The following is a 13,336-nucleotide window of genomic DNA, read 5'->3' on the forward strand; positions in this document are numbered from 1 at the left end:
ACATCCTTCAAGGTTTGTTCTGCTCATTCTTACCATGAATATGGACCTACATCAAATGTTACAGCAAATGTTCTTGTTACAGCACTACTTCAGACAATGGAGACAATGGGACTGTAGAACAATTTGGGTTATTTTTAGTTATATATATAGGACAAACATTATTAACAGCAAAAAAAACCAAAATTACTGTAACACAAAACAACAGCAAAATGTAACCAAAAATTGACTGTAATCAGTTGAGTTTGATGTTTTTAAGCATATTCCTTCCCTTTTGGGACTTTGAAAACTTCTTACCCTTCATACTTTAAGGCAGAGATTAATTTCTTTTGATACATGGGTTCAAAATTAACATTCAAGTATAACATTGGACCTGGAATAGTAAGAATGAATTTTCAATAGCACAAAAGCAAAGAGGCCAGGAAAATTTAGAACAGACAGACTTTCTCATAAGACTGTTTTTTGACAGTACAGAGTTTAGCAATTAAATAGATAATGACAACAGCAGCCATCAGGTAAGTGACATGGGAATATCTGTCATTTCAGAGTTCAGACAAACATGAAGATTTTTAATAAAAGTTGTCCACAGCAAGGACTACACTCTTCTACCTACAACACATTAACAAACCAGAGCTACTAACTTAATAAAACTGATTTTACACAAAAGGCAATCAACATACCTTAGTTTTAGAGGAGAGTCCTCCTGCTTTGGCTTTTTTGAGATCAGGCTTGGATTCCACAGTATTAGACCCCAAATCATCAGCAAATGCTGGAGAAACAGACCATTTAAAGTTATCTAGAAACCCATTTTAGGTTATCAGTTTTCCCTTCTTAGGACATAAGAAAAATGTTTGTGATATAATATGCTTAATCACACTTATGTCTGAGGCTTTTAGACCCACCAAAGAAGTCCCTTAAATTCCACATTAGCATACAAAGTTTTCCTAATTTCCTAATTAAGATTATGGTACTCAACCAATTTTTGAAAACAATTAAAAATGCAGACATATATACTATGCAGACTAATGTCTAGAGCTGTAGTTGAACCTGGCGTGAGTAAGCTAGCCCCAGCAGTTTGATTCTTCAAATCAATTGTCCCCTAATCCCATCACAGAAGCATTCTGGCAGTCCCACAGTGAACTAGACTGTGGAAATAGTCCAGATAAAGAATAATGTGAAAACATTAAAAAAAATTATATTTAAATCAGATTAGTATTAGAAAAAAATCTCCCCCTTTAGCCCAGCTTGCTTTTAGCTTCAAAACCAAGTAGCTATTTTCAAGTTTTCAAATAGCAGCTGACAGATGGTTGTGAGGAAAGGAAACACCCTCCTACACTGGAAGCTGATTCAAATGCAAGAAAGACCAGAACCCTAACTATGCTGAATACCTCTTCTCCAGATAAATATGTTTATTCCTCTGGCATGTCAAAAAGCTTCAAAATCCACCATTTTCTCAATCATTTCCCAAAATGTCAGAGAGGTTACCTGATGCAGGTTGGAATTTGGCTGGAGCTGCTCCTCCTACCACTCTGGAAGATGTTTTAGCAGGAGGAGCTGGTTTGGCTGGCATGTTGGCTTTGGCTTTCTCCAGCATGGCCAGCACCTGGTCTTTGGAAGTTGGCTAGGGAACAAAAAGTGCAAAAAAGAAGTGATAAATTTAATAATGTCTATCACTAATCTTTCCAATATGTGCTACAGACAACAAAACCAAAATTAGTTTGAAACAATCCATGCTCTGTTAAGCATCTTGGAGGATGGTCATCTTAAAACATCATTGTTCTCAGATACTTTTGTTCCAAGTTAAAATATCTTTCCTTAAATTTTCTTCTGCAAGATCTATGGGAAATATGTAAACTCACTCTAGGTGAGTGGTCTTTGGACATCAGTAGCGTGCCTAGTCACCACTCAGGGGTCCATCAGCCAAACCAAACTGCTAGAGATAATGTTAAAATATGAGTAGAAAGGCATAGAGTGGGACAGGAACTGGTATGGAAGCTATCTGCAAATAGATTTTTTTCGGAAGAAAATCAGAGTGAATAAATAGCAAACTCTTGAAGTAATAAGCTTGTAATGGCAGTAATCTTTTCTGAAGTAGAGAAACATCTAGCTCACAGCTCCTGATACTATTTTCAGTCTTCCTGAGAATACTCAATGCAGACAAGCTTACATGACTCAAGACAGCATGTCATGAGACTGTGAATAGGACTTAATATTCACACATTCAAGATCACATGATCTAATCTTTGTAACAGAAGTACCTTCAGCTTGCCAGTGGCTTTTGCCATCTTCTCAAAGCCCAGATGCATCATGAAGAACGGCAGGGCATCCTGTGCCTTTTTGCGCACATCCCCATTTCGATCTTCAAGGCAGGAGTACAGGTGAGGCACACACAAGAGCAGGTCAGAAGGAACAGAACGGAGGGCAGGCAACTTCTCAGCCAACCAACCAAGAAGCTGAAAGAAAGTTTTAAAATAAAAGCTTTTAAAGAAGCATTCACAGTGCTGTGTCAAGGCACGAGAGTCTGAATAGCAGTCCTTCACGTACTATTACATTCTACAATGTAAGTACGAAAAACCCACCCATTTTTCAGACAAATATTCTTCAACAACATCAATTTTCATACCAGCAATTACAAAAATTAAAAGTTAAGTACCGCATGTTAACACACAACTATCTTAAATCTTTAAGCCTTGTCTCTTTGCAGGCTGTTTCTTCCTTTTGAAAGGAATAGAATTTCAGCTGCTCTTTTTAATGCCTCCAGTACGGTCCCGTGGTGAATTTGAGGGTTCACAAACTAGCTCCTAGAACACTAATCAAAACAGACAGAAGTTTCATTTTAGAGGCACTGAAGTCCAAATGACAGCTCTCATGCAGGAAGAAAGCTTGTTATTAGCCTTTTAAGGTTTAACAATTTTATGTCAGAACAAATACACAGCTACTTGTTTTCCCATATAATGGTAGCATTGTGTCATTTCAGTCTGCATAGATAAAGAGTCCATAGCACATAAGGTTGTTTTGATTTGACACACATAAGAAGTTTACTTGACAGAAGCCTACCTCTTGTCTTAGGAAAGGATTTTCTTTTTTGAGCTCTTCTGACAGGTCTTCCCCTTCCAACCACTCTTTCATGCCAGTTTGTTCGGCCCAGGCGTTCACAGTTGCCAGTGCAGCAGCACGAACATTATTCTGCAGCAAGAACAAGATTTAAAAAGAATAAACCTAAAGAGGGGTCAGAAGATTACGACAGAAGAAGCAATAGTCATCCTTCCTATGAAAGCAAAAAGTTTCCACATCACAGGCTTTGAAATCTCTTTTATTTGCAGCTTGAGAAATCTAAGATTCAGAAGAATTTAGTTTCAGTGATGGTATCAGCTGCAGCAATCTCCCAGTCAGACATTATACTCATCTACCATAATTTTTAGAAAATAAATTAAATAAAGAGTGTGAAAGGGTATCTCTAAAATTACTTTTATATTCTACCATTCACTGAAGACAATTCTGGGAGTCTAACTCTCAAAGAAGCCAAAAAAATAATGTTAGTGACTTATAAAGTGCTTAAATAGGCTGCACATTCATAAATCAAGGCAAGTGAATTATGGAGCCTGCTATTAGGCACTCTCATTTACGATACACATGAGCAAAATCAGGAATGAGGGAGCCCTCTAATTCCTACCAATTTCCATCTTGTTTTTTCCAAGCAAAATTTAGAACAGCACCCTTTTTTGAAGTAGCTATATGAAGTCATGAGAAGCCAGATGGAATATTTAACAACCATGGTTCTTTAAAATGTTATCAGTCTAGACATGACTTTATACATAAGACCTTCTCCTGTAGGCTGAATTTCTGAGGAAAGCTAATAACGTAGCAGACTCATTTAGTTAAGTATGAACCACATAAATTCAGAAATAACATCCAAGCATATATGTAAACAAGAAGTCAGCACCCTTGCTTTACCAACTTCTCCCATCTTCTATCTCATTGAGAAAAACAAACAAATCACATGCTGCAGATAAACACATGGTCACCAGCCTCTCTGCTAAGGCCTTGGTTCCCATCACCCAAATTTGACTTGTCTTCACTCATGCTTCAAGCTGATTATTTTCTTCAATTATTCAGTGGGTCCACTATAAACATACTGAAGTGGAACCCAAAATGGACCATCTTCATCTTCAAAAACTTGAAAAATTTGATAAACTAGTTAAATCTTGCACTTGGAGTACTTTAAAAAAATTTCCACAGTAAGAGTGCTCAAACAAGCATACAATCTTCTGTTGGCATTAGTGCTTACAAATTATGTCAGTATTATGCATTTTAGTAACAGTGTAACTTAATTACAATTGGTCTTATCCTTAAACCACATACTTGCAACTCTCCTACCAGTCTGGAGCTCTGAGCAACCTGGTCTAGTGGAAAGTATCCCTGTCTTGGCAGTGGGGTTCCCTTCCAACCTAAAAAGTTCTATGACTCTGCAAAAGGAGCTCACTGTTGTTACCTCAGGATAATTGGTGAGTTAAAAGAATTGAACAGTCACATAAAATCTCAGATATTGAAGACACTTAAGAGAAAACAGTTTGAATTGGGAGATTTTTATCTAGCCCTAGAACCAGTCCAAGTCTTTCCACTGTTATGACAGGTAGATCCAGCTTCTGCTCTTTTTCCTACTCACATTCCAAGCAGAGACAGCTGAAGTATGCCACCTTTGATAATAATTGCCCATGACTTCTGGCAAAAGATATTGGAACCTTCCCAAGCCTTTTTGCCCATTGCTTCAAATAGCTCTTTCCCTATGGTCCTAAGCTTCATTTTGCTACAGCATCCTGGCAAACTCGACACTGGTGTTATTTATACAAGCATCAGTGTCAGTTGTAAATGTCGTGTGTCTACCTACAGTTCAAAGGTCTCCTACACAGTGACAAAGATAACAACAATGTACACTGGAATCCACAGTGATACACTAAAAATTCCACAAGGAACTTTATCAAGCAAACCTGTTCAGTGTCTAAAATACTGTACTTTCAGCAGCAGAAATATGCATATAGTCACCACATTGATTTAAAAGCCAGATTGTTTCACTGGGTTCAGTTACAAGGAGGAAATACATCTGAATATACATTCAGGCACATATTTATACTTGAATAATAAGTCATCATTCAGGAAATAACTTTTTAAAAACATTGGTAAGATTCCAAGGAAGTTTTAACTACCAACCACCTTTCAGGCATAGCTTAGATACACATAAAGCAAAGAGATCATGACCTCTGTCCTACCTTACTATCTCCTAGGACTGTAATGACAGGAATCCCCAAATTTTTCACATATTGTTTGATATTGGGGCCCATTGCTGTTGCTAATTGCTGAAGAATGCTCAGTGTTTGTTGCACCTGTACGTAAGAAAAAAAAAAAAGGTTTTAAATACAGCAGTGTTACAAGCATTTGTGCAAAACCTCCCAGTTGTACAGGGAAAAGAGATACTGCTATATATTAAGCTTTTACTTTAGAATGTTTGCTCAATGAAACCTACTCCAGGCTTCAAATTCATCACACTGAAAACTAAAACATACTTGCATATTCTGAGCAAATTAAATTTCAAGTAAAAACATTTTCAAACAAGGGACAATTCACTTTTGTCACAAATGAAGCAATTAGTGAAATTCTTTTAAGATTTCCTTATACTACATTTCGAGTAAAGGTAATTTTTTCCTTTCATTTCAGCTTCTTTAAATGAAAAAAAAGGGCAAATATTTATTAAAATAGGCAAATATATGATCTGGCAACACACAGTTCACTATTTTCCAACTGCTGACTTAATGACATTGAAAGAGACCACACAGTAATAAGCAGGGTTCAGAAATCATGACTACCTTAAGTTTTAAGCTGGAAACAACTGAAACAGGATTTTGAAAAACATACCAAGATTTTATTGGAGTCATTGAGACGACCCTTCAGAGCAGCTGGAAGTTCTCCTATGTTTGACTGAATGAACTTTGCTTCATTTATTATGCTTGTCACTTCATCTAGACCTTCCTTTCTGATCTTCCAATTTTTATCCCCAATCTTAGACACTAATTCTGCTGTGATCTTATCACTGCAAGAGAAAAACAGGTAAAGTGCCTGTTTACTTAGTGATAGCTCTATTAGTATTTGAGTGCTTTAACACCCTAGATTTGTGCCTAGAAAGCAGAAATGCCAAGTTTTGAACTGCAGTGTATCTTCAGGCACTAGAATACAAACCTACCCAATATCTGTTCTTGGCAAGAGATCCACAACATCATTCCCAACCTCCTCCGGTTCTTCTTCTTCACCATCATCCCCACCTCCCACGCTGTGCCTGGAAATGCCACGAGTTGGAGCTGGTGCTGTCTGTCCTTGCATCTGCAAGCAACACAAAATCAGAAACAACAATTTTACAATTTTTAATTTGACACTAAAAACAGAACCACTTGTATGATATGAATGCACTGGATAGGACAGCAGACTTCTAAACCATTATACTATTCAAACAAACCCAGGAACTTTAAAGTTCATAATGAAAAAGACTGACTACTGAGATAGCTACACATAATGAATTTGCAGCCTTTGTGCAGTCTTACAAATCTGGTTCAATTACAGGCCCAAGGGTTAGACCACAGTATTACTACAAACTCCAGCTACTGAAGTTATAAAGTAGCTTTAATGATACTTGGTAGCAAGAGAGGTCCACTTCATACCTTTTCAAATTCTGCATCTATCTGAGAGAGAAGGGCTGGCTTCTCATCTTCAAAAAACATTCGCAGAGAAGGTCCCACATAAAGATACATTACTCCCAGCAATGTAATGGCAGAAGTCCTCACAGCCTGCCAAAAAGAGGAAAAAGCTCAGTCTTCAAATTAAGGACTGATAATAATTCAGGACTAAGATTCTAAATTTACTCACTGGGTTAGTTGCAGCAAGAGCTGTCTTCACATTACTGATGAAAGCTTTGACATTTAATCTGTGGAAAAAAGATGTCTCCCATAAATAAAACACAACACAGGAAACAGCATCAACAAACAAAATCATCACAGTATGTTAAATAAAAAAGATACCCCTAGACAGATTTACACAGCTAACTTAGATGCAGAAAACATGTATACTCATAAAATATCACAGGTATATGATAGTAGCAGCTTAAATAACTACTGAAAGATCAGTTTGGAGAATAGCCTACTGTGAAAATCAATCAGTAAACAATTTATACAAAAGCCTACTATTATCACAGCAGGAAAGTTTCTTAAACTACACAATCCATGTGACTGCTAGAACTGAAATACTGAGGAATTAATCTAGAAACATTTTAAGTCTGAAACATGACTACACAATAAAAGTGAGGGTATATTACTGTTGTGGTGGGTCTTTTTTATTTTATTTTTGTTAGTCTCATGATCTTCCAGAAAAAGGCACATTTTTCAAAAGGATATTTACAAGAGAAATAAAGAAAGGTTTAAAATCCTGTATGTATTATCTGTGCAGCCTCGAACACTGCTGTCCTAATAACACATCTATACACATTCCATGTTGCAAATATATATTTTTGGTAGAATTTACTAAAGAAGAGTTTATTTCCCAGACTTAATCAATGTCACTATCCATTTAAAAGCCACAAAATATCTCAAGACAGGCATAGTAACTGCCCAAGTAGTCAAAGTGATATTTGACATTTTCCCTGCTTAGAGATTTTTTCTCAGGATAAAACTATTTATACGTACTTAACCACATTCAGTTAAAAGACTAGTGATTAAAAATTATGGCACGCTATCCCCGGTTCTGATTGAGAAATAATTTCTCAGACTCACAATGCCAGACAGCTATTTTGTTAATAACAGCTGAAACATCATCCACCTGTAATCAACCTCAAAATGTCTCCCAAGGAGATGAACAGGCATGCTGGTTATGCACTCTTCTGTAGGTTGTCAGATTCAGTTGTTGTGGTTTTTAATTTTCAACTATAAAATGTATAGTGGTCCAACTGGGTGCAGGTGTATCCAAGTAGGAGTGTAACAGGTATGCAATGCCACAGCTCTGTGCCCAGTCCACACCTTTAAGTACCTTAAGACACATGCTCTTCAGAGAAGATAGAGTGATGAGTAAAGTAGCTACAAGTGTAATCAGATCCCACTGTACTAGTAATGCCAGATACTTTCAGTTATATACTTAAGAGCCAGAAAAACATGGCTAGCATCGGAGTTTAAGGAACTGGAGTTCAGATGAACAGGACCTTAGTTCCAAATTAGAAACATTTTCATTCAAGTTGCTCTAAAAGACTTACCCAGAAAAGCCAAACTCTTTAATTGCATTTGAAAGCCAGTTCAAAGCTTCTGACTGGTTTTTAGGATTCTTCTGAGAGAAAGCCATAGCCACAACCTGGAATAGAAGAGAATTAAGTGTAAACTTCCACTGGCAAACCAGGTGTCAAGACACCTGCAAAAAACACAGGGCAATTGAACAGAAAAAGCTGGGGTAACAGAAAAGGAAAAAGCAACTGTGTCACTGCAGCAGGATACAACTGGAACTGAAGTGAACCAGAAGTTCCTGAAGTACTTAGAGGTAGCCAGAGGCACCTTTATTACAGATTCACACCTGCTTTTTTTTAAAAAAAGCATTAGATAATTATTCATTATTACTGTGCCTCGGAAGATCATAAAAGAGATCCTCCTAGAAGCTGTGCTGAATCACATGCAGGACAGGGAGGTGATTGAGACAGCCAGCACAGTTTCACCAAGGGCAAGTCCTCCCTGACCAACATCATGGCCTTTTATGACAGAGCAATTACATCAGTGCAGTTACAAACACTATATATCTGGACTTCTGTCACACCTTTGACAAGGTCCCCCACAACATCCTTCTCTCTAAATTGGAGAAACATGGATTTCATGGGTGGACCATTGTGGGTGAGGAACTAGTGGAATGATCACATCCAGGGGCTAGTGGTTAATGGCTCAGAGTCCTGATGGACATCAATGACAGGCAGCACTCCTCAGGGATCCATAATAGGACCAGTGCCATTTAACATCATAAATGACAGACAAAAGGATTGAGGGCTTCCTGAGGGCAAGTTTGTGATGAAACAAGCTTGATGGACACCTGAAGGACAGGAGGCCATCCAGAGAGACCTGGACAAGCTTGAGAAGTGAGCCCATGGAAACCTGAAGAGACTCAACAAGCCAAGGTGTTGCACCTGGGTCAGGGCAACTCCCAGTATCAACACAGGCTGGGGGATGAGTGGAGAGAGAATGTGCGCAAGAGAGAGCACCCAGCCCCTCCAAGGAGGCTGGACACAACCCAGTAATGCGTATTTATAGCCCAGAAAGTTAACTGTGCTCTGGGCTACACCAAAAGCAGTGTGGCCAGTAGGGTGAGGGGGGGATTCTCAGGGCATTCCCTCTGCTCTTGTGAGACCCCACCGGCAGTGCAGCATCCAGTTCTGGGGCATTCAGCACAGGAAGGACATGGATCTGTTAGAATGAGTACACAGCAGGGCCACCATGATTTAAAGATGGAGCACCTCTCCTATGAGAGAAGGCTGACAGAATTGGAATTTTTCAGCCTGGATAAGGCTCTAGAGTGATCATCTTGTAGCCCTTTAGTACCTGAAGGAGGTCTCCAAGAAAACTTTTGAAAAGCGCATACAGTGGCTGGACAAAGAAGACTGGGTCTGAACTGAAAGAGGAGCTGTGGCTGCCCCATCTCTGGAAATGTTCAAGGCCAGGGTGGATGGGGCTTAGAGCAATCTGGTCTAGTAGAAGGTATCCCTGCCTATGGTGCGGGGACAGGACCTAGATGATCTTTAAGGTCCCTTCCAACTCAAACCATCCTATGAGTCTATTTTCAACTTCAGAGGAATATATATTTAACTTCTGCCTCGGGAAGCATCTCGAGAGCAAACAAATCACTTTCATGCAACAGAGAAAAATCAAAGATTTGGGATTTACTCCTCAGACTGAAAGGACACCCTACATGTTATTTCTGATTTTATTTACTGAAAGAATACCTTTGCTGCTCACTCACCTGCTCAGCAGTCCATGGCAACTGACATGCTTCTGCTATTGCTGTCATGGCCTCTTTTGCATTAGTTCCACATTTCACATCACCAACCTTGTCTACAAGACCATCCAGCACAACCTGTGCTGAAGTTTTGGAGAAGTTTCCTTTCTGTGCAATTAATGCAACTATATGCAGTTTCATCTGCATCACCTGCAATATCCAAAACAGCAAGAAAGTTATTCATGTCTTTGTGTATTTTAGATTAATTTTTCTCATTCTATGTGTCTATAGATACATGTAAAAATTATATGGATTTGTGGGTAAATACTATAGACACATATAAGAATTACATGGATTTGTGGATAAATACTAACATAGGGACAAAATTTTTATTTGTACATATATATACACACATTTGAATATGCAGAAGTATTTATGCACACATATTTTGTACACACAGGTGTTTTGTGTGACTATGAACAAAAACTGTGTACACACACAAACTATTATATATACACACACACACAACCACTAATACTGGGCTGCCATTAACTACTTTTAGAACTTATATACACACACATGCTTATACATATATTCACATGTATACATATACACCTAAAGACAATCTTTAGAGACTCTTTAGATGACATCTAGAATCTCAATTCTCAACAGAAATAAAATCCAATTTGAGAGTTTATGTTCTCATTGATTACAGTCAGAACTGTGGCCACAGTGACATACGCAACTACAGCCCTTTAGCTGGAAACTGCTTTACATTAACAGAAATTGACTATTTAGTTACTAAAGGATAATGTATTACCTGAAAATTTGTTTCCTTCCAACCAGGTTTCTTGGCCAGCATTCTTACTAGGGCTTGGCAAGGCATTTCACTTCTTTCCATAAGCTCAACAGCCTAAAGGATGAACATTAAGTTAGCCAGTGGGTCACAAATTATACAAAGCTAACAGAAATTCTCAACTGTCCTCAAAGTATTTTTTTAAGATTGAATTAAATTAGAGAAATTCCCAGCATAATAATTCACCTGAAGAGCAACTTTTACAGAGTCTGAGGTACTGAACCAACATTTAACCTACAGCATTCACATCACTATTCCTTTAATGTTCTTTAACAAATTTCCTTAACAATCATTATTGGCCATTCCAATACTAGGAATTTAATACTTAATTAAAAACAAACAAACAAAATCCCCTAACAGCCCACTCTGCCCTCAAAAAGCTGGTTTTGTTTTAAGATGAAGTATATTATAGAGCTTTCATGTTGGAATGTTGACTACACAGCAGAGATTAAGCCTGACTATGATCTAAATGACCGGGGTTTAGCTCTTAGGCTTATTCCTTCAATTGAAATGGCAATATTTTAATAAAGCAGGCTTCTGCAGCAGCATTTCAATGCAGCCAGTCACCATTTCCCAACTGAAGTTAGTCACTTTTCCCACTAAAATACTAAAAGCTTAGTCATTACTGCACTGTATACTGGTATGAACTACTTGTACATCTACAGTTGAAGCTTTTTTTTTGTTTGTGACTACATGAAGCACTTTCCACTAGCTGTGAAGACTGCTAGTATTTCATAAGCCTCTAAACATAAAAATTTCAACTGATAAATAGTTGATTATAATCAATTGCTGCCTAACATACAAACAGCAGGAACTTCTTTGTAATAGATCTGGCCTAGTTGTTGCAAACCTTTTGTTTAAACCTAGCTGTCTTTGAGACCAAGCTTTACAATTATTTGGAGTTTTGAAAATACCTCTAAGTATCCTCAATCAAAATACAAGTATTTTTGACAAAAGCACAACTGTCTACATTAAGGTAAAATACTTAGTCCACCAATGTTATGGAATTTAAACCATATAAGCCATTTGGCTTTTTCAAGTATTGTTTAGTCCACCTGAAGTGCTGACATACAACTACTAGTAGTCAGCATTTCAGGAGACTTATCAGGCCTAAAGAGCTAAAGAAATTATTACTTGTTTTGTCTTTTCCCCTATAGCCTCTCTTATCAACTGTTCCAAACATACCTTCTGAAATTCCTCCATGCAGGCAAGCCTCTCTTTCCAGTTACCACTGTCCAACTGCTGGATACAAGAAGCTGGAAGGACAGCAGCAGCTTTCTCTTCACATACTTCTATCTGCAGCCAGATCAAAACAAGGTTAACACTCCACTGGGTCCCTTCAGAGGGGGCAGCAACCTTAAGGACAGGTAATATACTGGACTGACCCTTGTACTGTGGTGCATTTACAAAATAGGAAAAGGGTTCTGTTGTAGATTGAAAGATTTTAGTATGGATTGTGGTTTAGGAGTCTTATGGGTTTAGAAAGCTGCTAAAATTGCATTGCAACAGAAAAGTAATCTCTGGAAAGTATAACAAACTCTGCAGATAGTCAATCTGCTTAAAGAATCAAGCAGAGGTAACCTAAAATTTGCAAGGTAATGTTGGATCAAGCCTGAGTAGACATTGACAACAACAAATCAGAAGTTGATGAGGGCAGACAGAAGACCTATCTTCTGTCTCCATTTTACCAAAATGGAAAAAGAAAGTTATTTAGTGATAAAAACTTCCCTTGTTTCACAGGTGTCTGCATCACCTTCAGGAACTGTATTCTCATTTTCAACTGTATAACTAACAATATAAGCTGGATACACAATACAAATTATTCACTCTAAGCAACACTCCAAATATAATTGTGGTTTGGATTGACAGTCCAAACCATATGCTAGATGTATTGCAGATACATCTAACAAAACTTTAATAGGTTTTTTGGTACTGTTTGAGCCACAGATACCTGAGTTTATCCAGCTTCCTACCAAGAAAGTAGGTAGATGGTCAGCTAACATGCAGAATTCAGTAATTTTTTTGAAATGCAACTTAATATGAACAGCACAAAACATATTAGTTCATTTAATTATTACTTTATTTCACTTCAGATTTCAATGTAAACTCCAGAATTAAGTATTCTCAGGCTTTTAATACCAGACTCCTTCAGCAAATCATGTGTCCTAAATTACATATGAAGTATTGCTGTTTTTTTATCATCATCTCTTCCTACTTCAGGGAACACAATATACCCCTGTCATAGGGTATAGGCATGATTTATTGCTTTATGTCTTAAATGGCCTGGTGCCAACAACAGCCTGAAGAACAGGTGTATTTACCACAGTCCTATTTCACCAGTTACAAAGTCATACATACTGCTTTCCCTTCTCCTAACAAAAACAAGAAACCTCTGTGAAAAACTCTGTAGTACCTGAAGAACTGACTAACCAAAGCTACAATCTTGGTTACAGAGGGCTTTGTATTTCAGAGAATAGCAGAATA

General features: G+C 37.8%; 1 protein-coding gene across 4 annotated transcripts in view; it reads right to left on the minus strand.

The window, feature by feature from the left end:
• The window catches only part of CKAP5 (cytoskeleton associated protein 5), a 53,594-nt gene that overhangs the window by 17,116 nt on the left and 23,142 nt on the right, over positions 1 to 13,336 (minus strand). For all 4 annotated transcript variants that reach the window (XM_041459941.1, XM_041459942.1, XM_041459939.1 and 1 more), the window contains exons 15-27: positions 12,038 to 12,148; positions 10,817 to 10,909; positions 10,021 to 10,206; positions 8,282 to 8,376; positions 6,910 to 6,967; positions 6,705 to 6,830; positions 6,233 to 6,369; positions 5,908 to 6,082; positions 5,265 to 5,378; positions 3,055 to 3,183; positions 2,256 to 2,450; positions 1,483 to 1,618; positions 678 to 766 (exon numbers count right to left, since the gene is read on the minus strand). In XM_041459941.1, coding sequence (XP_041315875.1) covers positions 678 to 766; positions 1,483 to 1,618; positions 2,256 to 2,450; positions 3,055 to 3,183; positions 5,265 to 5,378; positions 5,908 to 6,082; positions 6,233 to 6,369; positions 6,705 to 6,830; positions 6,910 to 6,967; positions 8,282 to 8,376; positions 10,021 to 10,206; positions 10,817 to 10,909; positions 12,038 to 12,148 — 1,644 coding nt within the window. The remainder of the gene's footprint in view (positions 1 to 677; positions 767 to 1,482; positions 1,619 to 2,255; positions 2,451 to 3,054; positions 3,184 to 5,264; positions 5,379 to 5,907; positions 6,083 to 6,232; positions 6,370 to 6,704; positions 6,831 to 6,909; positions 6,968 to 8,281; positions 8,377 to 10,020; positions 10,207 to 10,816; positions 10,910 to 12,037; positions 12,149 to 13,336) is intronic.

This window comes from Pyrgilauda ruficollis, unplaced genomic scaffold, assembly GCF_017590135.1.
Source record: "Pyrgilauda ruficollis isolate IOZ18807 unplaced genomic scaffold, ASM1759013v1 scaffold14, whole genome shotgun sequence".
Classification (NCBI taxonomy): domain Eukaryota; kingdom Metazoa; phylum Chordata; class Aves; order Passeriformes; family Passeridae; genus Pyrgilauda; species Pyrgilauda ruficollis.